The sequence below is a fragment of the Hylobates moloch genome, unplaced genomic scaffold (genome assembly GCF_009828535.3).
Source record: "Hylobates moloch isolate HMO894 unplaced genomic scaffold, HMol_V3 SCAFFOLD_12, whole genome shotgun sequence".
In the NCBI taxonomy this organism is placed as follows: Eukaryota; Metazoa; Chordata; class Mammalia; order Primates; family Hylobatidae; genus Hylobates; species Hylobates moloch.
Window position 1 is genome coordinate 56,880,611 of NW_026652287.1, and position 20,998 is coordinate 56,901,608.

At 47.0% G+C, this 20,998-nt stretch overlaps 3 protein-coding genes across 12 annotated transcripts in view; 1 reads left to right on the forward strand and 2 right to left on the reverse strand.

Annotated features, from left to right (window-relative positions):
• Positions 1 to 9,186, reverse strand: part of LOC116478819 (putative serine protease 47) — a 44,822-nt gene extending 35,636 nt beyond the window's left edge. For 2 of the 3 annotated variants that reach the window (XM_032170314.2, XM_058425285.1), the window contains exons 1-5: positions 8,849 to 9,185; positions 8,549 to 8,575; positions 7,584 to 7,746; positions 5,826 to 6,103; positions 2,769 to 2,935 (exon numbers count right to left, since the gene is read on the reverse strand). In XM_032170314.2, the coding sequence (XP_032026205.2) occupies positions 2,769 to 2,935; positions 5,826 to 6,103; positions 7,584 to 7,746; positions 8,549 to 8,575; positions 8,849 to 9,041 (828 nt within the window). In that variant the 5' untranslated portion in view covers positions 9,042 to 9,185. Of the gene's footprint in view, positions 1 to 2,768; positions 2,936 to 5,825; positions 6,104 to 7,583; positions 7,747 to 8,548; positions 8,576 to 8,848 lie in introns of all 3 variants that reach the window. The other variant, XM_032170312.3, reaches the window with a different exon arrangement.
• Positions 1 to 13,540, forward strand: part of SPTLC1 (serine palmitoyltransferase long chain base subunit 1) — a 61,666-nt gene extending 48,126 nt beyond the window's left edge. Inside the window, exons 8-9 of one of the 3 annotated variants that reach the window (XR_004250862.2) lie at positions 12,833 to 12,976; positions 13,436 to 13,540. Coding sequence is in view for 2 of the 3 variants with exons in the window: in XM_058425290.1 (XP_058281273.1) it covers positions 4,451 to 4,480 (30 nt within the window). In the remaining variant the exon portion in view is untranslated. Of the gene's footprint in view, positions 1 to 4,450; positions 4,496 to 7,831; positions 7,877 to 12,832; positions 12,977 to 13,435 lie in introns of those variants that run through there. The other 2 variants (XM_058425290.1, XM_058425289.1) reach the window with 2 other exon arrangements.
• The window catches only part of IARS1 (isoleucyl-tRNA synthetase 1), an 87,866-nt gene continuing 76,985 nt past the window's right edge, over positions 10,118 to 20,998 (reverse strand). For 4 of the 6 annotated variants that reach the window (XM_032170298.2, XM_032762111.2, XM_032170299.2 and 1 more), the window contains 4 exons: positions 20,634 to 20,777; positions 19,866 to 20,018; positions 14,227 to 14,272; positions 11,863 to 12,969 (listed from right to left, as the gene is read on the reverse strand). In XM_032170298.2, the coding sequence (XP_032026189.1) occupies positions 12,822 to 12,969; positions 14,227 to 14,272; positions 19,866 to 20,018; positions 20,634 to 20,777 (491 nt within the window). In that variant the 3' untranslated portion in view covers positions 11,863 to 12,821. Of the gene's footprint in view, positions 10,205 to 11,862; positions 12,970 to 13,399; positions 14,273 to 19,865; positions 20,019 to 20,633; positions 20,778 to 20,998 lie in introns of those variants that run through there. The other 2 variants (XR_009208973.1, XM_032170305.3) reach the window with 2 other exon arrangements.

The window sequence follows — 20,998 nt, forward strand, 5'->3', positions numbered from 1 at the left end:
GTGGGCCTGGTAGATCCCACATTGAGTGAAAGGGCAGGTCTAAGATAGGCCCAGAAGAATGAGTATAACTCATAGAGGAAAACAGACAAGGCGAGGAACATGGAAGCCAACACTTATTAAGTACCTGCTTAATGCCAGGCTACATTTTCTACAGGAACCTTATGAAGTGGAGGCTGTTAGCAAGCCCACTGCACGGGTGAGAAAACTTAGCTAAGGTCACAGCACATGCAAGTGACAGAGTGAAGACTGCAACCAGCTCTGTCCTGCCCGCAGTCTAAGCACTGAGTCACCCTGCAGCTCTGTCTCTCCTCAAAGCTGTTTTTGCGTGCTCCATGCAGGGAAGAGAAGAGAGCCATGGGGTGGAGGTGGGGACTACAGCAGATGGCTCAGCAGGAGATGAATCCAGATAGAATCTCACAGACAGGCAGTGGTGGCTGAAAGACTCAGGAGATGTCCACCTCAGTGGTGTCCTCGGCCTGGGCAAGGAACTAGAGGAGAGGCAGGGCTGAGGGCACTGTGGGATGTCCAGCAGGCAGGCAAAGTGTGCTAGCCTTGAGGCTCCAGGGGCATGGCCTTCGCAAGAGAGGCTCGTGGAGAACCAGGCTAGAAGGAAGCTGGACTAAGGACTTGTTGGCTGAGCCCCACCAGGGCTGGGCATTGGGCAGGCTCCCTGCTCCCCATGGGATACAGATGACTCTGTGAGGAGAAGGGGCCAGGCCACAGTCAGAAAGGAGGAACAATAAAGTATGTGGACGTGGACAGGAAACCAAGAAGCCTGGAGCTGGCTCCCGCTGGGCAGGCAGATGAGCCGAGCTCCCTCCCACTACTCAGCTAGCTTGCTGGGCAATATTGAAAACAGTGCTGCCAATGAGCCCTTCCCATGGGCCAGGGGGATTCAGGGCTCAGACTAGGGGGCAGGAGAGACCTGGTGCTAGTTTTCAATCTATCATTTTGCTAGCATTGTGGCCTTAGTGAAACATATTCATTTCCAAAGGCTTGCCATAACACATTGACACCATCTTGGTGGCTTAGAAGCAACAGAAATGTATTCTCTCACAGTTCTGGAGGCCACAAATCTGAAATCAGCATGCTTCCAGGGACACACTACTCCAAAGGCTCTAGGGGAGGATCCTACCATGGCTGTTCCAGCTTCTGGCAGGACAGGCATTCCTAGGCTTGTGGTGGCATCCCTCCCCTCTCCACATCTGTCTGCACATGGCTATCTTCTCCATGTGTGTCTCTATGGCCTCTCCCCCTCTTTTAAGGACACCAGTCATTGAATTTAGGACCCACCCTAAATCCAGGATGGGTTCATCTTGAGATTCTTAGCTAATTACATCCGTAAAGATCCTATTTCCAAATAAGGCCACGCTCTGAGGTTCCAAGTGGACGCCATCCTTTCAACCACCTCATGGAGGAGGCCTTGGAATCCTGACATAGCTGATGAGGACCCAGGCTCAGAAGGTGAAGAGAACATCCCAGGTCACAGGGCAGGCACATGTGGTGAAGCAATGCCTCTCATTCCAGGGTCCCAGCACTTTCCTCTCTGCCCCACAGTGGTGTCTATGCAAAAGCTCAGCCCACAGATGTCAGCTTAAGAGGCTGCAACCTGTGGGAGAGGTTGTGGAGGCAGGGTTGGCCTTGGAGTCACAACACCTGGGCCCAGGTTGTACTGCCTCACTTAGGCTAGCCACTTTTCCTCTCTGGGCCTCAATTTCCCCACCTATAAGATGGGACATTACAGAAAGTTGAAAAGGATCTTCACAATCCATGTATCTTACAATGAACTTATGTCCAGAATATATAAAGAGCTCCTAGAAGAAAAAGATAGACAACCCAACAGAAAAATGAGAGGAGAAAAAGAACTTGAAGGGAAACTTCATAGAAGATAATCCAATAATAATAAACATACAAAAAATTTTAAGCCAAAAACCACTACACACTCACCAAAATGGCCAAAATCAGAAAAGATGAAAAGGAATAAATGTTGGTGAAAAAAGCTCTCATCCTGTGCTAGAGGGGAGGCTGTTTGCTATCCTCTGCCAAAGCTGAACACACAGACACATCTTTTTATCTAGCAATTCTACTCATAGGATTCTATGTAATAAAATATATTCATCTGTGCCCCAAAGACAAATACAAACATGTACATAGCATAGCTACTCACAATACCTCCAACTTGGAAACTACTCAAATACTTATCCAATGTATTCACACAATAGCACACTGTAGAGCAATGAAGAACACACCATAACAACGTGTAATAGTATGGACGAATCTCAGAAATACACTGTTAGGACACAAGAGAGTGCTGACTGTAAATTCCACTTACAGGAAGTTCAGAATCTAAGGTGTTAAAAGTGAAGGTGTTGGTTACCCTTGGGCATTAGTGATAAGAAGGAGGCACATGGGTGCTTCTCGGGTGCTAGTAACATGTTGTGTCAGTGTAGGAAAGTTCATCAAACTATATACTCACTAATTATGTACTCTTGTGTATATATATAAAATGCTTTAATAAAAAGTTTAAAATATATTTAAAAGTGCTGTTTGAAGATCCTTCCAACCGATGTTCCAGCTGGGATGGGCTGGGCAAGGGGCTAGTCTAGGGGAGACTTCTGAAGGATGGAGCCCAGGAGAACACTCAGAGGAGAGGAAACAGGAAGTCCAGGGGACTCCACAGAGAGAGCAGAGGCAACACAGAGACCCATCCCAAGGGAAACTGAGGACAAGAGAATATGCAAAGGAAGAGAGGAAATGACCGTACTCACTTTGCAGATGGACTTTCCTGTCGAGAAGTCCCCCACACACAGCATCTCCTCATGCACAGCGTAGGTCTCGCCTTTGCCAGTTCTTTGCCCATATAAGGTATTACAGAGTGTGTTCTCAATGAGGCCCACCTTGCCCTCCTGGAGATAGAAGGGTGGTGACAGTTGCACTGCAGAGATAAGGGGGAGGTCAATGACATGCCCTGTAGGTTAACTAAGAAAGCTCAGGCTACTCTGAGCCCCTACTCTGCCTGACTGCTAACCACAACCCCCCAAACATAGGTTTTCTCAGAACTGCTGAGCTTTAAATGCTGCTTCACTCTGCTACCCATCCTTGATAAGCTTCTCTTCATTTTCTCAAACCTTTGCATATAGTCATCCTATTCCCTCTACCTCTCTCATAGCAATAGATCACACCTCTCTTATTCTACAAGGGGCAAATCCCACCAACACAACTCATTTATTGGAACTTAGCAACTATTCACTGACCAACTTACTCTTTCATGAACCATCCCATCCATTCTCCCTCCATCTATCACTAACCTTTCTTCTCCACCCGTCATCCCATCCACTCACTCACCCATTCCTCCATCTACCTATCTTCCCACATCTGCCCATTCATCCACTCACTTTCCACACATTTGCCCATCCATCCATCCTTGCATCCATCTCGCCATCGAGCCCTCCATCACTCACCCACCTACCCTCTCCACCTATTGACACAACCACCCACTCCATCCATCCACCCCTCACCAGTCCTTCTATCTACACATCTATCCAAATATCCATCTACCAACTCAAATATCATCCATCAATCCATCCATCCATCCACTTATCCTTCCATCCATGCAGTCACCCATCCTTCTAGCCATCCATTATCCATCCATTTATCCATTCATCCATCCATCCATCCATCATCCATTTACTAACACAATCACTGATCTATTTGCTCTCTATTCAGCTATCCTGGTGCTGTCTTTTACATGCTAATGATATAGATAATTTTTAGTAGAAAGTGACAGATTATATGAAATGATAAATTAAAAAATATTTTAGATTAAGTGATATGAAGAAAAAACAGGAAGATGTGATAGAGGGGGTTGCCTATTTTAGCTCACATGATTAAGTAAAACCGAGAAAAAAAAAACTGAATAGTAAATGTAAAGAAGTGACTCATGCAAAGATTAGAATGACAAGCAAGCTAAGGAAAAAAAAAAAATAATAACAGCAGCTAAACGCCCCGAGATAGAAATAGCCTTGAGATGTTCAAGGAGTACCCAGGAGGCCCAAGAAGATGGGGTGGGGTATGTGAAGCCTGCAGTAAAAGATGGGGTATGTAATGGCTGCAGTGAAAAACGAAGAATGGAAAGGGTGCATTGGAAGGTGGGATATGTCATGACTGGAGCAGGAGATGGGGGATATGAAGGGTGCAGTGGGAGGTGGGGGATGTGAAGGGCGCAGTAGAGGTGGGGGATGTGAAGGGTGAGGTGGGAGGTGGGGGATGTGAAGTGGGGGTGGGAGGTGGGGGATGTAAAGGGTGCTGGGATTGCAGGCGTGAGCCACCACGCCTGGCCAGATGTCTGGATTTCATTCTGCACAAATGAGAAGTTACTGTAGATATTGAACAGGGAAGTGACATGACTAATATTTAAAGTAACACTCTCTCATCCACATGGAGCCTACAGTGGGGGCACAGAAGAATGGAAGCTGGGTGACCAGTTCTGAAGCTACAGGCAAGAAATGCTGGTCTATCAGTGTCATGCAGCATGGTGGTACCAGCCCAGGAGCACCGGTTGGGATATTAAAACAAGTATATGTTGCCTCTACCCCTCAAGGCATAACCAGTTGTGTGTGTGAATGCTGGGGGCCAGCCAGCAGATGATCAGGGAGAACCCCCTCCATCTAGTAGTCAAAGGCCATGGATGCTAGCAGAGCCCCACTCACTGAAGACATATTCTATCAAAAATACGTACAGCACCTCTGCTGAGAAATACTAACCCTACACATAATTAAATATATGTTCTTCCTTTTCCCCTTAACATCATACCATAAGCATTTCCCTAAACTGTAAACACTCCTTTCTTCAATAAACACTCTTGTGTATAAATCTTTGCCTACACTTCTTTTCTACTCATCTAACAATGAAAACACACACAGCTCTCTCCTCTGTTATTCAGTCACGTAACAAGACTGAAGTAGATGAATGACCCAGGTTAGGATAAGAGCAACGTGAAGATCAGAGAGGGTCAACAGTTCTACGTCGCAATCATTCTGACTGGATCATGCAGCCTCAGAGTGCAGAGCCACCATGTGTTTCCTCTCCACTCTTTCCAAGCACCTTCCCAAGCAAGGGACGATCCAAGTGTTTGGTGGTGACCTAGAATGGGCCAGCCCCCAAGCATGTCTTTGGAGTTCAGTCGAGTTATCTCAGACCCATGGCTGATTAAAACCCTAAAATAGTGGCTCACGCTTGTAATCCCAGCACTTCGGGAGGCCAAGGTGGGCAGATCACCTGAGGTCAGGAGTTCAAGACCAGCCTGACCAACATGGAGAAACCCTGTCTCTACTAAAAATACAAAATTAGTCGGGCATGGTGGTGCCTGCCTGTAATGCCAGCTACTTGAGAGGCTGAGGCGGGAGAATTGTTTGAAACTGGGACGCAGAGGTTGCAGTGAGATGAAATGATGCCACTGTATTCCAGCCTAGGTGACAGAGTGAGACTCTGTCTCAAAAAATTAATAAGTAAATAAATAAATAAAACCTTAAAATGGAAAGCCATGAAGACTCAAAAGAACCCAGATTCTGGATTCTCAAAAGTTAAAGATTCCCAGACTTTCAGAGCCTGAGACTCAGGGGACTCTAAAGCTATGGGATCACACACTTTCAGAACTAGAAGGGCCCCAGCATGGTGGTCCTCACCTTACCGGTCATGAAAATGAGGCACAGAGGGCCAAGTCCAGTGGCTTTTTCTTTGCCTGGCTAAGCCATCCTTCCTTCTTCCCCTCTGCCTCCCTCTCCTTCCCCTCCCTCATCCTCCCGCCTCTCCCACACCCCTCTCACGGTCTTCGGTGAGCATTCCCCAGCCGGTTATCCAACAGGACACGTTACAGGGCAGGTGCATGTCCCGGGATGGGAGGCAGACAGGGACAATGTAGGAAGTGAAGTTCACAGGCAGGTGCAGCTGCAAAATGGCAATGTCACTCCCAAAGGGGTGGAGCTTCTCAAAGTCTGGATGGGTGATGATCTGGTGCACAGACATCTTCTGGGTGTGCTGGGTTTGATGATACAGTTGGGTGTTTCCCAACAGAACCTGATAGTTCTCCGGGGCCTGGGATTTGCTGGAGGAGGAAGGGCCCATTTTTACCATCCTCTGGGAGTGCGGGGCAGCACTCTCTTTTTACATTCACATGTAACTGCCCACACACCTCTGGGTCCTTCTCCCCTGACATGATTCCAGGCAGCTTTGTATCCCCCTTTCTGACAGTCAGGAGCTCTTCTTTTTTATTGAGGCTAATGGATATTCTACTCACAACCTCAGGACATATGGCTTCCCCAGCACACCTTTGAATCAGAGGAACAGAGAATCCTAGTGCCAGGAAAGTCCTTGACAGAGTCATCAAATCGAGCCCTTTTATTTTACACAAAAGGAGCTCTGGCTTAATTCTGGCTCCAGCCTGACCCTTCTGAAGGCTACCTATGACCCGCTTCCTGGCCTAGCCACCTTTCCTGCCCTCCCCAAGGGTGTCTTCCCCACTGTTGTAAGCACTCATAAAGGATTTGTTCAATGCCCAGATGAGTGCATGAAACTGATGCTCTCCTTGATCCTGAACACAAGTGATGAAACTTCTGACCTTTGTGCTTTATTCACATCGGTCAGCCACCAGGAAACCCCTTGCCACACTCCCCATACCAAAGCCTCCCCCCCTGGCAAGCACCTGCAGCTCCTCATCCTCCCTCAAGACTGCAGCATCTCTCTGGATGCCCCTGCCTTGGGTCAGCTCTTCTCACTCACTCTGGGCCGTCTCTCCTGCATCCTACTTGTTGGAGCTTGTGCCTCGCCTTCCCATAGAGACACCTTCACTTGGGGTCTTGTCACACTCTGTGCCATAGAAGGTCTTGGGTGGTGTGACACCCAGGAGATGCTCACAGCGCCCAGTTGGAGTCTCAAAGCCACTAAGTGCCCAAGCTGACTCCAGACCTGGACTGTGATGCCTTCCTCTCCCTCTGAGTCCCTCCATGACTGTTCAGAAGCTGGGCACTGAGTCAGGTTCAGGAGGGCCAGAGGAGTAGCACCCCTGACTGTCCACGTCATTCTCCAGGGTCAGGGGGCCCCACTCTTCCCACTCATGCATGCACCCTGGCACAGCTCCTTCCAGGCATAGTTTTACAGAAAAAAAGCATCGCCTGGCTGCTGGCTACCTGCAGAGTCCCCAGTCCCTGCCTGGAGTCTGACTCACAGGAGCCTGGTGGACACTGAAGAGAAGCCCCGCAGGTGGCCAGCACAGACACTGCCAATGCTCTCACACGTCTGGGTTGAGCAGACATAGGGGCCAGGGAACTCCCTGCCAGAGCTGAGGATGAAGGATGAGGAGGTTCTGGGCAGATGGAGGGGCAGTGGGTGGAGAATGGGGAGGACAGTCCTGGTGGAGGGGACTGCGGGTCAAAGGCAGGCACCACATCAGTTTGGTGGCAGCAGACTTCCCCAGAGCAAAGCCCAGAGAAGAAAGGCATAACCCCCCCAGCCCCCTAACCCTCCTCATCCCTTGCATCTTCCTCCCCATCAGCCCCTCTGCTGGGGCCCAGGGAAGGAGGACTCACTTGAGAAAGCAGTGGGCCGTCGACACCAGCCAGCGGGAGTTGATGAGGACAGCTCCACAGAGGTGCGAGCCCCGGTAGAGCAGGCTGGCCTGCCATGGCCACTGGCCCGCTGCTGCGTCCCGGCCACCATAGATCTTCCCCACCACGTTAGGCTTCCCACACACTGTGGAGACACCCCGGTCGACCTGTTAGAGACACTAGTGGTGCCCATGAATGCCACCACAGTGAGGCCTCTGCTCTCTTCACAGATGGGAAAACCAAGGCCAAAGAATAGGTGACCTGGCCAAAATGACTGAGGGCTACTCCAGCATCTGCCTTCTATGGCCACTACCAGGACCAGATGACAGAATACAACTGAGCAGGCTCTGTGGGAATGAGGGCCCAGGGGTCTGGCAGGCAGGGCAAGGCTGACCCAGGGTGGCCACAGCAGCTCATCCGGACCTGACAAGGACTGGTGGACTGGAATCCAGCCCTGGGACTTTATTTCCCTCCATCAGAACACCTGTATGCCTACTTTGCAGATCAAAGAACTGAAGGTCTCAGGGGTCCAAGTGGCTGTGCCACCCCCGCACCTCACCCCATTATCCCAGGGAGAGAGATTCTCAGGCAGGAGTCTGTTGTGCTGTGTGACTTGGGGAAACTTGCTCCCTCTCTGATTCCTGATCTTCTATTTTTAGAAGGTGAGGGGGTGGGGCTGATGTGGACATCCTTGGTTCTGAGACTCACAGCTAGGAGGGGGAGCTGCAGGCCTGGACCCCTGAGAGGCAGTGTCCTGATCCCTGGCCTACCCTTCCAGGCCTCAAGAAGCGGACATGAGACCCCAGGGCCCACCCCACTCCCGGGGCCCAGCAGCAGTCCTGGTGCTGTCTCCCTCCACCCAGCCCCAGCACCAGGCCCTGGCGCCCGGTCCAGTTCCGTGGACCCCACACCCAGTCCTGGGACCGAGAGCGGGAAGCCTGACCCACCTTGCTTGATGTCCTCTCTGGAGCCACCTGGTTGGAAGGGGAGGAGAGAGAGACAACGGATTCGGGTGACTTCCGGCCCTGGCACCAGGCCCAGAGCCCCGCCCTTCTCCCCACCGCCTCTAGCCTGCAGTTCCCCCATCTCTCCGTGACGCCTGCCTCTCCCGGACACTCCTTACCCCACCCGGTGCCGAGCCCTCGACCCCGTGCCCCCGTGGCCCAGTGGAGCCCTCAAATGCCCCCTGCCCCCTGCCCTCTGCCTCCGAGGCCGGCTCAGCCCCACACTCTCTGCTTCCAACGGACCTTGGCCCTGCTGCGCGCCCGAGCTCTCTCTGGCCACCCCCGAGCTCTCTCTGGCCTCCCCCGGAGCCTGCGAGGGGCTGGGGACGCGGGACTGTGGGGCAGGGGCGGCCTCCGGGCTCAGGAGCAGCAGCGGCAGCAGAGACCAGAGCAGGGGCCCCGGCTGGGCTCTGGTCCGCGTTGACCCCACACCCATCGCCTGACGGGAGGACAGAAGGAAGGGGAACTGGAGCCGACCCTGACCCCCGAAACGGGCGGTGACTCCCGGCCCGGACTCCTGGGAAACAGGTCCTGACCTCGCCCTCACCCCAGCCCCAGACAGGCGCTGAACCCAGTCCCTAACCCCGTCCCAAGACAGGCCCTGACCCCGCCCTGACCCTCCCCATGTCCGACCCCTGAGACCCAGGAAGCAGTTTTTTGCCAAAGAATTCCTTAGGCAGCGGCAGGTTCCAGAACAAAGGAGAGGGTGAAACCTGCGGGGGAGCCTGTCTATCCTTCTCTCCACTAGGGAGAGAATTCATAATCTCCAAAATGCATCTCCTTTCTGGGACCTCTTTATCTCTGCACCTTGAAAGCTGTCATCTCTCCAGGTGTTCTGGGCTCCGGTTGCCCTTTTTTTTTTTTTTTTTTTTTTTTTGAGGCGGAGTCTCGCTCTGTCGCCCAGGCTGGAGTGCAGTGGCGCGATCTCGGCTCACTGCAAGCTCCGCCTCCCGGGTTTACGCCATTCTCCTGCCTCAGCCTCTCCGAGTAGCTGGGACTACAGGCGCCCGCCACCACGCCCGGCTAATTTTTTGTATTTTTAGTAGAGACGGGGTTTCACTGTGGTCTCGATCTCCCGACCTCGTGATCCGCCCGCCTCGGCCTCCCAAAGTGCTGGGATTACAAGCGTGAGCCATCGCGCCCGGCTGCCAGTTGCCTTTTCTAGATAGGTGAGGAAGAGGTAGAGAACTCGGGCCAAGACTTGTCAAGAGTTTCCAAGGGCAATTTGGGAAGAAGATGAGAGGAGGACATGAACATCTGTTTCCAGCTGGCTCATTGACTCACCTCTGTAATCTTAGCACTTTGGGAAGACAAGACAGGTAGTTCACCTTGCAGCCAGGAAGGACTTCAGCCCGGACAACATAGCAAGACCGCCCCCCCCGCCCCCCCACAATCTCAACAAATAAAATAAAATAAAATTAAAATAAAATAAAATAAAACATCTGTCCCTAGGTGGAAGAGGCTTGGTGTTTCTCTTAGGAATACCTGTTTCCATAACTGGAGATGACAGCAGTCCCCAGGTCTGAGTTGGCAGCACAGCTCCACTGCACAACTGTGCGCGCTGAGAGTAGTTTCAATGTCCACCCTCCTGGAGCCATGCTGCTCAGAAGAAATATTACATGAGCCACATATGTAACCTTAAATTTTACAGTAACAACATTCAACTACAAAGAAATAGGTGAAATTGATTTTAATAATACATTTTATTTTACCCAGTATGTCAAAAAATTATTGTTTCAACAATAATGCAGATTAAAATCATTGAGATAGTTCACATTGTTTTCCATGGTAAATCTCCAAAATCTGGTGTGTCATGTTGTCTAATCACGGCACAACTCAATTCGGCCTCGCCATGTTCAGGTGCACAATCATCGTGTGTGGCCCACGGCTGCTGTCCTGGACAGCACAGGACAAGTGAACACAAACGCCCTCCCTGCCCTTCTCCTCCCACACCTGCTAGCCTGTAAGAGGAGGAAGCAGCCCTTCCTGGGTTCAGTGTGGTGGTTCATGGTGGCTCAGACGGGCCAGAATCCCAGGGCTGCTCTGAGGGAAGGAGCTCAGTCTGGGCTCTGGCCTCCTCTCTTGAAGAAATGGAGATGTGACAAGGCATGGTGGCTCATGCCTGTAATCCCAGCACTTTGGGAGGTTGAGGTGGGTGGATCACGAGGTCAAGAGATTGAGACCATCCTGGCCAACAGGGTGAAACCCTGTCTCTACTAAAAACACAAAAATTAACTGAGTGTGGTGGCACTCGCCTGTAGTCCCAAATTACTCGGGGGGCTGAGGCAGGAGAATCACTTGAACCCAGGGGGCAGAGGTTGCAGTCAGCCAAGCTCGCATCACTGCATTCCAGCCTGGCGACAGAGCAAGACTCCATCTCAAAAAAAAAAAAAAAAAGAAAAAAAAGAAATGGAGATGGGCTCAGCACTTTGGGAGGCTGCGGCAGGAGGATCACTTGAGCCCAAGAGTTCAAAACCACTCTGGGGAAGATAGTGAGACTTTGGGTCTACAAAAACAAAAAAGCAAAACAAAACAAAACATTAGTCAGATATGGTGGCACATGCCTGTAGTCCCAGCTGCTAGGAAGGCTGAGGTGGGAAGACTGCTTGAGCCCCAGGGGTTGAGACTGCAGTGAGCTGTGATCATGCCACTGTACTCCAGCCTGGGTGACAGAGGAGACTCTGTTTCAAAAATAGAAAAAAGAAAAGAAAAGGGACTGGGGGAGATTGTGAAGACTAATACACATGAGGACTTACAGTAGGACTTGGCCCAGAGTAAAGAGCAAAATACACCAGCCCTCGTGCTCCACACGGCCTTTTTGTTTGTTTTTGAGACAAGGTCTCCTCTGTTGCCCATGCTAGAGTGCAATGGCATGATCTCAGCTCACTGCAACCTCTGCCTTCTGGGTTCAAACAATTCTCCTGCCTCAGCCTCCCAAGTAGCTGGGACTACAGGCACCCACCACCATGCCCGGCTAATTTTTTGTATTTTAATAGAGACGAGGTTTCACCATGTTGCCCGGGGTGGTCTCGAACTCCTGAGCTCAGGCAATCCACCCACCTTGGCCTCCCAAAGTGCTGGGATTACAGGCATGCGCCATCGTACCGGACCTCCACACAGTCTTGTTTTGTCTCACCAAGCCAACGGCTAGAGTTGCCCCCAAAATGGTGGCAGGGGAATTCCCAGAAGGGAGTGCCCCAAACCATCCCAAGATGGGGTCAGTTGGGATTCCAAAGAAAAGCACTAACGCCAGGGTGATTAGTCCAAAACATTTATTAGAGGAACCTGTGTACAGAGGCTGCAGCAGTACGTTTGAGGGAGAGCAAGAGACAAGGAGCTTCTCCCTAGGTACGTCTGCAGCAAGGGGACTGGAGTTTACGGATGTCAGCGTTGAAGGAATTTATCTCAAGGCCAGAGGCAGTTTCTTTCCGTGTTTTAGGCAAACAACCTAGATATCTCTATCAATGCTGAGGCCCAGCTTTGGGTTCAAACCTGCAGGGAAAAACCTGTAGCTGGCTGCATCATAGAGTGGTCAAGGCGCTCTGTGATCTTTGGTCAAGAATGTTAGGGGGCCAGGCGCAGTGGCTCATGCCTGTAATCCCAGCACTTTCGGAGGCAAAGACAGGCGGATCATTATGCTACATGGGAATGCCTTTGTTTAACCTGGGGATCTTGAATCATACTGAATAGCCTTCATAGTATGATTTATGGCTGGGGTGGGACAAATCTATACAGCCTTATGGTGTGGGGGGGTACAACACATCAGAAATACCAACAATGTGATTTAGGGTGGAGGTTTTGGGTTATGCATGATCAGCTGACCTAGAGACTGCGATTAACCACATGGACAATCAATCATGGATATGTAAAGCAGCCTCAATAAACACTCTGGGTTCCAAGGCTTGGATGAGCTTCCCTGGCTGGCAATACTCTGTGCATACTGTCACACACTGATGCCAGTAATGCTTTCTGACTTCAGAGAGACAGGACAAGAGCTGTGTTTGGTACTTCTCCCAGGCTCTGCCCTCTTCTCTTCCTTTGGCTGATTTTGATCTTTAACATTTCCCTGTCGTTAACTGTAACCACGAACACAATAGCTTTCATTGAGTTCTGAATCGTTCTAGCAAATTATCTAACCTGAGGGTTGGTTTTAGGAATCCTCCAGGCTTACAAGTACTTCTTCTATTCACTCCGACTTCTACCAACCAGTCACTTTTTACCTTCCAGATGCCAACGGTGGGGGGAAGAGTTGCTTAGCAACGTGGGAATGGGAGAAGCTATAAGGCTTCCCAGTGTTCATGCGATCGTCCCTATTTCTGTGCCTCTTCCACCTTTCATCCCAGAGGTAACTGGTGCTGTGAATTCTGAAATGTAAGTAAGTTTATTAGTTTCTCCATTGATTTAGAACTGGGGTTTCCTGGGTCTACCAAGTTAGTTAACACCGTCTATCTGCTTTCCAATTCCCCAAGTTCTGTTTGTTTCCTCTATTTTCTCCAACTTGTGGGTTTTTGTGTAATACATCTGTTGTAGCAGCCATAGGGATGTATCATTCAGATCTCCCTTCAAAAGAATCTGACGTGACGAGTGTAGTTGGTACTTTCAGATCCATCAAGGCATTTGTGCGAAGGCCACGCTCCCCTTGGTCTCCTCCCAGACACTGACTTGAGGAAGTCAGAGAAACAAAGCCAGGCTATTTCTGCCCAATTCTGAACTCTACTAAAAGGAATCCTTGCCTGGGAACTCTCCATTGGCCTGATCAAGACTTCGTCTTACAGAGTTGCACTGCAGTCTAAGTTTTTGCTAATCAATCTTCGTTTTCTCTTTTTACAGGTGTCAGACCCACACTGCAGTCTGAAGGCTCTCTCGACCTACGCTTGCTCCATCTCCCGTTTATCCTCCATTTATGTTTCCTCTAATAAATTCTTGCACATCTAACTTTGTCATGTCATCTGCTTCTCGGAGGACTCAAATTATCACCCAGGATTTTGGAAAGAAGTTTTATTAGATGTCTAGTCCACTGTCTTAATACAGAAACCACCATGAAGTTTTTATGTTCTTCAAAGATTACACATTTCAAGTTTCATTTATCTATGGGAGAATGAGTTACTTTCAACACATTTATATCTGAGTTTCTTTATTGTTCTGATTTTACTGAAACTTAAAATATTCCATCCAATTATCCAGGAAAATCCAGGTGGCAGAAATATTTAATACATCCATTTAGGAATCAAGAGGTCTCAAATAAATTTTAAAAGGCCAGAAAATGATATATATACTGTGCCATTTAAATCACTTCTACCTTCTGTACTTAAGAACTCAGGTATAGAAGTAAACTGTGGGCTGAGATAACATTGTAACCTGCTCCCAACATGACCGCATAGGTGTCTAAGGTTAAGTGTGAAGATTACTGTGAGGTCTCAAGTTACTTGCCTAATCAATCCCATTTGAATTTCAATCCAAGCAGCCTATTTTACACCCACCTGAAGGAAATATCTTGTGTTCATGTGTGTGTCTATGTGCACGTATGTGTAGGGGATGGGTGTAATCAGGGAAAGGCTGACTGAACAACATTGATAAGTGCATGCTAGGAGTCTGCTGTTGTTGGTAATACAGAAACATACACAGTCTTCATATTCAAAGTCTTCACGGGGATGTCTTCTGTAATTTCTAGAATGGAAAGAAAAAGTTGAAAAAAAATCAGTATTTTACCTATTGGGGGTGAATATTTTAAAAAATGTTAACTGCTTGTGTAGTAAGGAATTTGGCCTTATCCTAAGAGTTCTGCCCTTTGTCCCAGCTCCTGAGGGGAACCTCTAAATCCTTGGAATTTCCTAGTAGGAGTCTTTGTTTCTCATAGTGGGTATGTTCACCAAACCTGATAGTTGTTGCTAATGAGACGATTCAGGGTAGCGCTGGCCACAACAGAAAGACCAAGTATATGATTTAGGATGGGGACTTTGGGTCACATGGTATATCAGCTGAGAAAGACAGCAATCATGCCTACAGAACGAAAACTCAACAGAAACTGGACACCCCAAGGCTCGAGTGAGCTTCCCTGGTTGGTAATATAGTCTCTGTGTTGTCAGATGTAAGGGATGAGAGGAAGAAACATTATCCATGACTCCAGGGTCTCTCTCTCTAGCTCACTCTCGCTGGTTCTAATGTGTATCCTTTTCCCTACCCTAATTCAAACCATGAGTGTAATATCTGTCAGTGAGTCTGAGTCCTCCTAGCAGTTTACTGAACCTGAGGGTGGTTTAGTAAAATCCCTGGAACTTGCAGTTGGTGCCACCAGTGATGGGGGTCTTGTGTGGATGCTTTCCTGAGTAGAACCCTCACTCCTTGCAGGTGGAGTTAGATTTTGGGAAAACTCCTGGAGCCTTCTGGAGAACTATGCCATCACTTCACAGTTTGGCTAACTCTGGGTACTGCCAAGATGGTTATTTTTTCTCATACACAGATACTTCCTATATCTACAAAAAAAGCCTAGAAACTGTGCCAACTCAGTATCCCAGATATGTGGTTTCAAAATATGATTCTCTATAATCTGAAGAACAGCTATTTTCTAGGTCTGGAGAAGTAAAAGTACATAATAAGCCTAGGACATGTTGCTATGTGAGAAAGCAAGAATTTACCAAAGGATCATGTTAAAGAATACAGGATCCAATATTGCCAATGATGAAAACTCTGAGCATCCAAAAATATAACCCAAATGCAATTGATTAAAATATACTGAATATACAACTCAAAAAAAAAAAAAAAAAAAAAAAATTTAAAGTTATCTGCCTACTGTGGAGCATTTTGCTTCTAGCCAGATCTGAATTTAAAGCAAATAGATGAGCTTTCTTTAAAAATAGCTCTTGTACTACCTAGCAGGCAATCCTAGATGTGAGAATACTCTGAAAGCTACTTCCTTAATAGATAATTACAGGACCTGGAGATGATGTTTAGAGTTTAGTGGAGCAAGCAAGAAGACATCTAAGGGTTTCTAAAATGGTCAACATTTTGTGGCTCTTCTAATTTACCAAGTTATTGATACTTTATGAAAGACAATTCTGAGAGAAAAGGCATAATGAAAACAAAGCTATAGATACTAGATTCGAAAGATACTGAATTAGAAAAAGTTCCAACTTTGTGGTAATCTTAGGTAAATCACTAAACATTTAAAAGCTCTCACCTACTAAACTTTTGCCTAGCTAATGTCACAGAGTAAAGAGAATACAGAAAGGCAGCATAGGTTAAGAATGGTTATGTGAATTGCAGGTAGTATTACAAATACATAATTCACACAGACATGATTCTACCCCTGACCAGGTTCAATCATGCCACTGCATTTACTTGCAAGAACAAGTGAGAGATAAATGTCATCTTCAGCTCCACTGCACAACAGTACTTGGTGACCAATGGATTTGAGGGACAAGAAAAGAGTTAAGAATTATCTCTAAAGTTTTATATAAGCTTATCAAAATAGAAAGCTACATTATTAGATGATCTTTACTACCATACCACAACGAAAGAGCCAAGTGTGTTCGAGGGAGAGTGAAAAAAGCCTTTGATAGAGTGAAAGACTCATGGACAGAATTAGCAAGACAGGGAAGGCCCAGAGCAGGAAGGATCTTGTGTGGAAGGGAAGATTCTGAAGCATAAGAGAATAAGGAGCTTTGGGGGCTCTAAGCAAGGGAACAAAATCGAGGCAGGAATGTTCATGAAGATAGCTCTGGTGGAAGAGTACAGACTGCAGACTGGTGACTTTGATGGATGATGAGGCCCGAAACTATATGAGAGGGAAAACGACAAAGGAGAGTCACTGAAAATAAACCCAAGGAGGGAGGGAGGAACCCAAGAAGAAATACAGCTTTAGTATTTAACATCATGACAGAAAATTTAAAAGTATGATATGCAACTAAATTTAAAAAAATAGCTGCACAGGAAGAAAATGGGAGAATTCCACGGAGGCCAAAAATAATGGGGTCTGGTGGTTTAATGTTTTTGGTTGGCACTAAAGAGCTAGGAAAGCAGGGAAAGAAAAGCCTCCGGTATATACAAACTGGAAAGTCCAACAAATCTCTGCTGAAGAAACTGGAACTTCAAATAAGAAACCCATAGCAAAAGGGTTAATTTGAGTAAGTTCCTTCGCCACAAGAGAAAAAGTGAAGAGAATGTAATCGGTTAATAATGGCCTTCCAAAGATATGCCCAGGTTCTAAATTCCCAGGAGCTGTGAATGTAACTTTATTTGGAAAAAGAGGAAACAGAAGAGAAGGAGGCAATGTGACCACGGAGTCAGAGACTGAAGTGATGTGGCGGCCACAAGTCAAGGGATGCCTGGCGCCACCAGAAGCTAGTAGTAGTAAATAACGAATTCTCCCCCAGAGCCTTCAGAGAGACTGTGGCCTTTCTGACACCCTAATTTCAGTGTCTAGCCTCCAGAGCTGTGAGAGAATAAACCTGCTGACTTGAGCCATCCCATTTGTGGAAATTTGTTGCAGCAGCCACAGAAACCAATACAGAGAGAATCACCTCACTTAGCTTTGTTTTGGAGTAGGGATAGACAGATCCTGTCTCCATCACAACTCCTGGCCTTTGTGTATGACTGGGAATGTCATAGCTTTTTTTTTTTTTTTTTTTTTTTTTTTTTGAGACAGAGTTTAACTCTTGTTGCCCAGGCTGGAGTGCAGTGGTGCAATCTCAGCTCACTGCAACCTCTGCCTCCCAGGTTCAAGAGATTCTCCTGCCTCTGCCTCCCAAGTAGCTGGGATCACAGGCATGCGCCACCACGTCCAGCTAATTTTAGTAGAGATGGGGTTTCACCATATTGGCCAGGCTGGTCTTGAACTCTGCCCACCTCAGCCTCCCAAAGTGCTGAGATTACAGGAGTGAGCCACCACGCCTACCCAGTCACAGCTTTCTTAACATTCTCCCTATGGTCCAAAATGATCTAGTTTAAAGTGTGTCTGGGTTGACAGCGTCTCCAAGGAACTAGACATATGCTTCTTAAAACTAGGCTTCAACAGAAACATAACAACAAGCACAGCAGATGGGCAATGTAAACAGAAAGATGGAAACTCTAAGAAAGAATAGAATGGGCTGGGTGTGGTGGCTCACCGCTGTAATCCCAGCACTTTGGGAGGCGCAAGTGGGTGGATCACCTGAGGTTAGGAGTTCGAGACCAGCCTGGCCAACATGGTGAAACCCTGTCTCTACTAAAATTACAAAAATTATCTGCGCATGGTGGCACATGCCTGTAATTCCAGCTACTTGGGAGGCTGAGGCAGGAGAATCGCTTGAACCCAGGAGATGGAGGTTGCAATGAGCTGGGATATCGTGCCACTGCACTCCAGCCTGGGCAACAACAGTGAAACTCTGTCTCAAAAAAAAAAAAAAAAAAGAATAGAATGAAATGGTAGAAATTAGGCAGGGTGTACTGGTTCACACTTATAATCCCAACGCTTTGGGAGGCCAAGGTGGGAGGATCACTTGAAGGCAGGAATTCAAGACCTGCCTCGACCTTATAGTGAGGCCCTGTCTCTACAAAAAAATTTTAAAATTAGCTGGGCATGGTGGTGCGGGCCTGTAGTCCTAGCTAGGGAGGCTGACGTGGGAGGATCGCTGGAGCCCAGGAATTTGAGGCTGCAGTGAGCTGTGATTGAGCTATTGCACTGCAGCCTGCGTGACAGAACAAGACCAAGTCTCAAAAAAAAAAAAAAAAAAAAAAAAAAAAAATCAAAACACTGTAATAGAAATAAAGACTGCCTTATACCAAAAAATGTACACCTAGGGAAATCATAAACTGCAGAAAGTAAAAGACAAGGGAAAATCTTCAAGGAAGCAGAGAAAAGAAGCACCTTACCTGCAGAGGAACAAGGGTAAGATAAAAAAGTCAAAATAATCCAGAATGTAGTATATAAGGACAAAAGGAAGGAAAATAGGAAAAGAGAATAAGAGGTAGGATAGAGTGAGAAAGTCCATCTAAAATATGTCTAAACAAGGTGTTAGAAGGAGAGAATACCAGAGAGAATGAATAAGAGGTAAGTTGGACAAGGTAATGTCTGGAAATTTCCAAAAGTGCCGAAAGACACAAATACTGATGCACGCAGAAAGCCCAATAAATCCCAGGCTATCAGGTGTTACAAATAAAAGGATAGGATGGTAAAAGTTTTGAGTTGAGATGTCAAGAATGGGTATAAACAGAAAAAAACAGATTCCACAAAGGGAAGCTGTCTGGGGAAGTGGTTGCAGTGGCAGCAATATTAAAGTGAACATGTCTGATGTGTAGCAGGATTACAGAACGAAACTCAGAGGGTAGGGTGAGGATGTCAACAGAGAAGTTGACAGAGCAGCCACAGAAGCTGAAATCTCAGAAGTGAATAGTGTTAAGTGGGAGAACGGGAGGAGGAGAAAATACGCTGCCTGACACCAGCAAGTAAGTGCAAGTCGCCATCCTTAATTTCTATTTTCTAGATAATAGAATGTGGAATATGTCAACTGATGACCTAGCTCTTCACAGTGTTACGTGTCTCAAGGAGAAAATGCAGGTAAGCATGTTTTATAAACTGTAAAGGGAGGTATAATGTCAGCTGTAAGTTTGCTTCAGGTTATTTTACAACCCTGTGACAATTTTGACTTTTGGGGGAAAGAACAATTTTAGGGTCAGCAAATATGCTGATTTACCTAGAAGCATGTATTTTTAATAACACGCCAATGTAGTTTTTAGATTTAGCAAAAAGTAATTATCCTTCTAATTGCTATTAAAAAATTGTATTATTGACTGGGCACCATGGCTCACGCCTGTAATCCCAGCACTTTAGGAGGCCGAGGCGGGCGGATCACCTGAGGTCAGGAGTTTGAGACCAGCCTGGCCAACATGGTGAAACCCTGTCTCTACTAAAAATACAAAAATGAGCCAGGCGTGGTGGCAGGCGCCTGTAGTCCCAGCTACCCGGGAGGCTGAGGCAGGAGAATCCTTGTTCCTGGGTTGAAGCCCCGGGCCTGAACCCAGGAGGCAGAGGTTGCAGTAAGCCAAGATTGTGCCACTGCACTCCAGCCTGGGAGACAAAGTGAGACTCAGTCTCAAAAAACAACAACAACAACAACAACAAAAAAAAAAGAAAAGAAAATTATATTATGGTAAATTTCTGGGGAAAGAATAACAAAACAGGATAACAATAGTACTGTCTTACACGTATATGCTACAAATGGTTAATGGCATCAAAATCTACTTTCAACAAAAATAAAAAACTTACGGTCCACAATCTCCTTACCTTGTGTTTGGGTCTCATTCAGAAACAGCTTTAGCTTCCTGCTCCGAAGGCCAAACACCTTGGCTGCTTCATACAGAAGACCTTGGTGGGTGAGTCCATTCTGCCCAAGTGGGTTTTCAAGCAGGAGAGTGCCCACTGTCCCCATTAAACACTCTGTGGAAGGAAGAACAAACTGGATTAAATCTCGAGAGTTCACCCTCTATCTCCAAAAGAGGTGGCCACTGCGGACAGCAATAACAGGCAGTGCTGAGGCCAGCAGTGGGTCCAGGAGCATGAGTGTGACCGCTGAAGATGTAGTCCATGCAGAAACAGCTCTGAACATTTAATAGAGGTGAAGGGGAAGAGGAAAAAGAAAAAAAAAAAAAAACTTATATAAAAGCCCAGGAGCTTGGGGAGCAGATACTCAGTATACAGTCAAAAATCACTATCAATCTAGTCTGTTGATTAAGGCATGGAGGTATACAAGTTTTCAGAACATTTTTCCCCAGAAAAGAAAAGTAAAATTCGAGATTAAAATGTTTTGGCACTCAAACAATTTAGTTGTAATTTTTACCTAACCAATTTTTTCATTTCCTAACCATGCCAGATGGATGAGGGTCTCTATAACACACCAAAAGAAAAGCCTGTGGTTGCTCCCCAAAGTAGCGTGAGAGCCCACACTTTAAAGCAATACTTTGAAGCCGACTAGAAATATACACATATTTGAATATTAAAGACAACCTCAATGCCCAGCACCCCACAGTCTGCCTGCTGTGAGGAGGCACATACCTTGTGGCTCTGCATTCAGGAGCTGTAGGTTGATATACTGACAAAGAAGAGTACTAGAACTGTTGATCAGAGGGGGAGCCGATCCCGCAGTCACACAAAGTGTTTTTCCACTAAGACTCAGTAAGTCAGATTGGTTTTGTATTTCTAAAAATAACAACAACAATTCTTTCAGGGTTAACGAACAGTTCAAAACTGAAGTCATTCAATTTTTCCTATTTAACTATCATGTATCTTTTTATGATAATGCTTTCCACTTAATTTCTGTTTATCAAAAGACATTGCCTTTTCTATAAAACCAGCCTTTAATGACATGTAATGGTAGGAAATCTTAATATTGCAAAACAAACATCATAATATTCTTAACC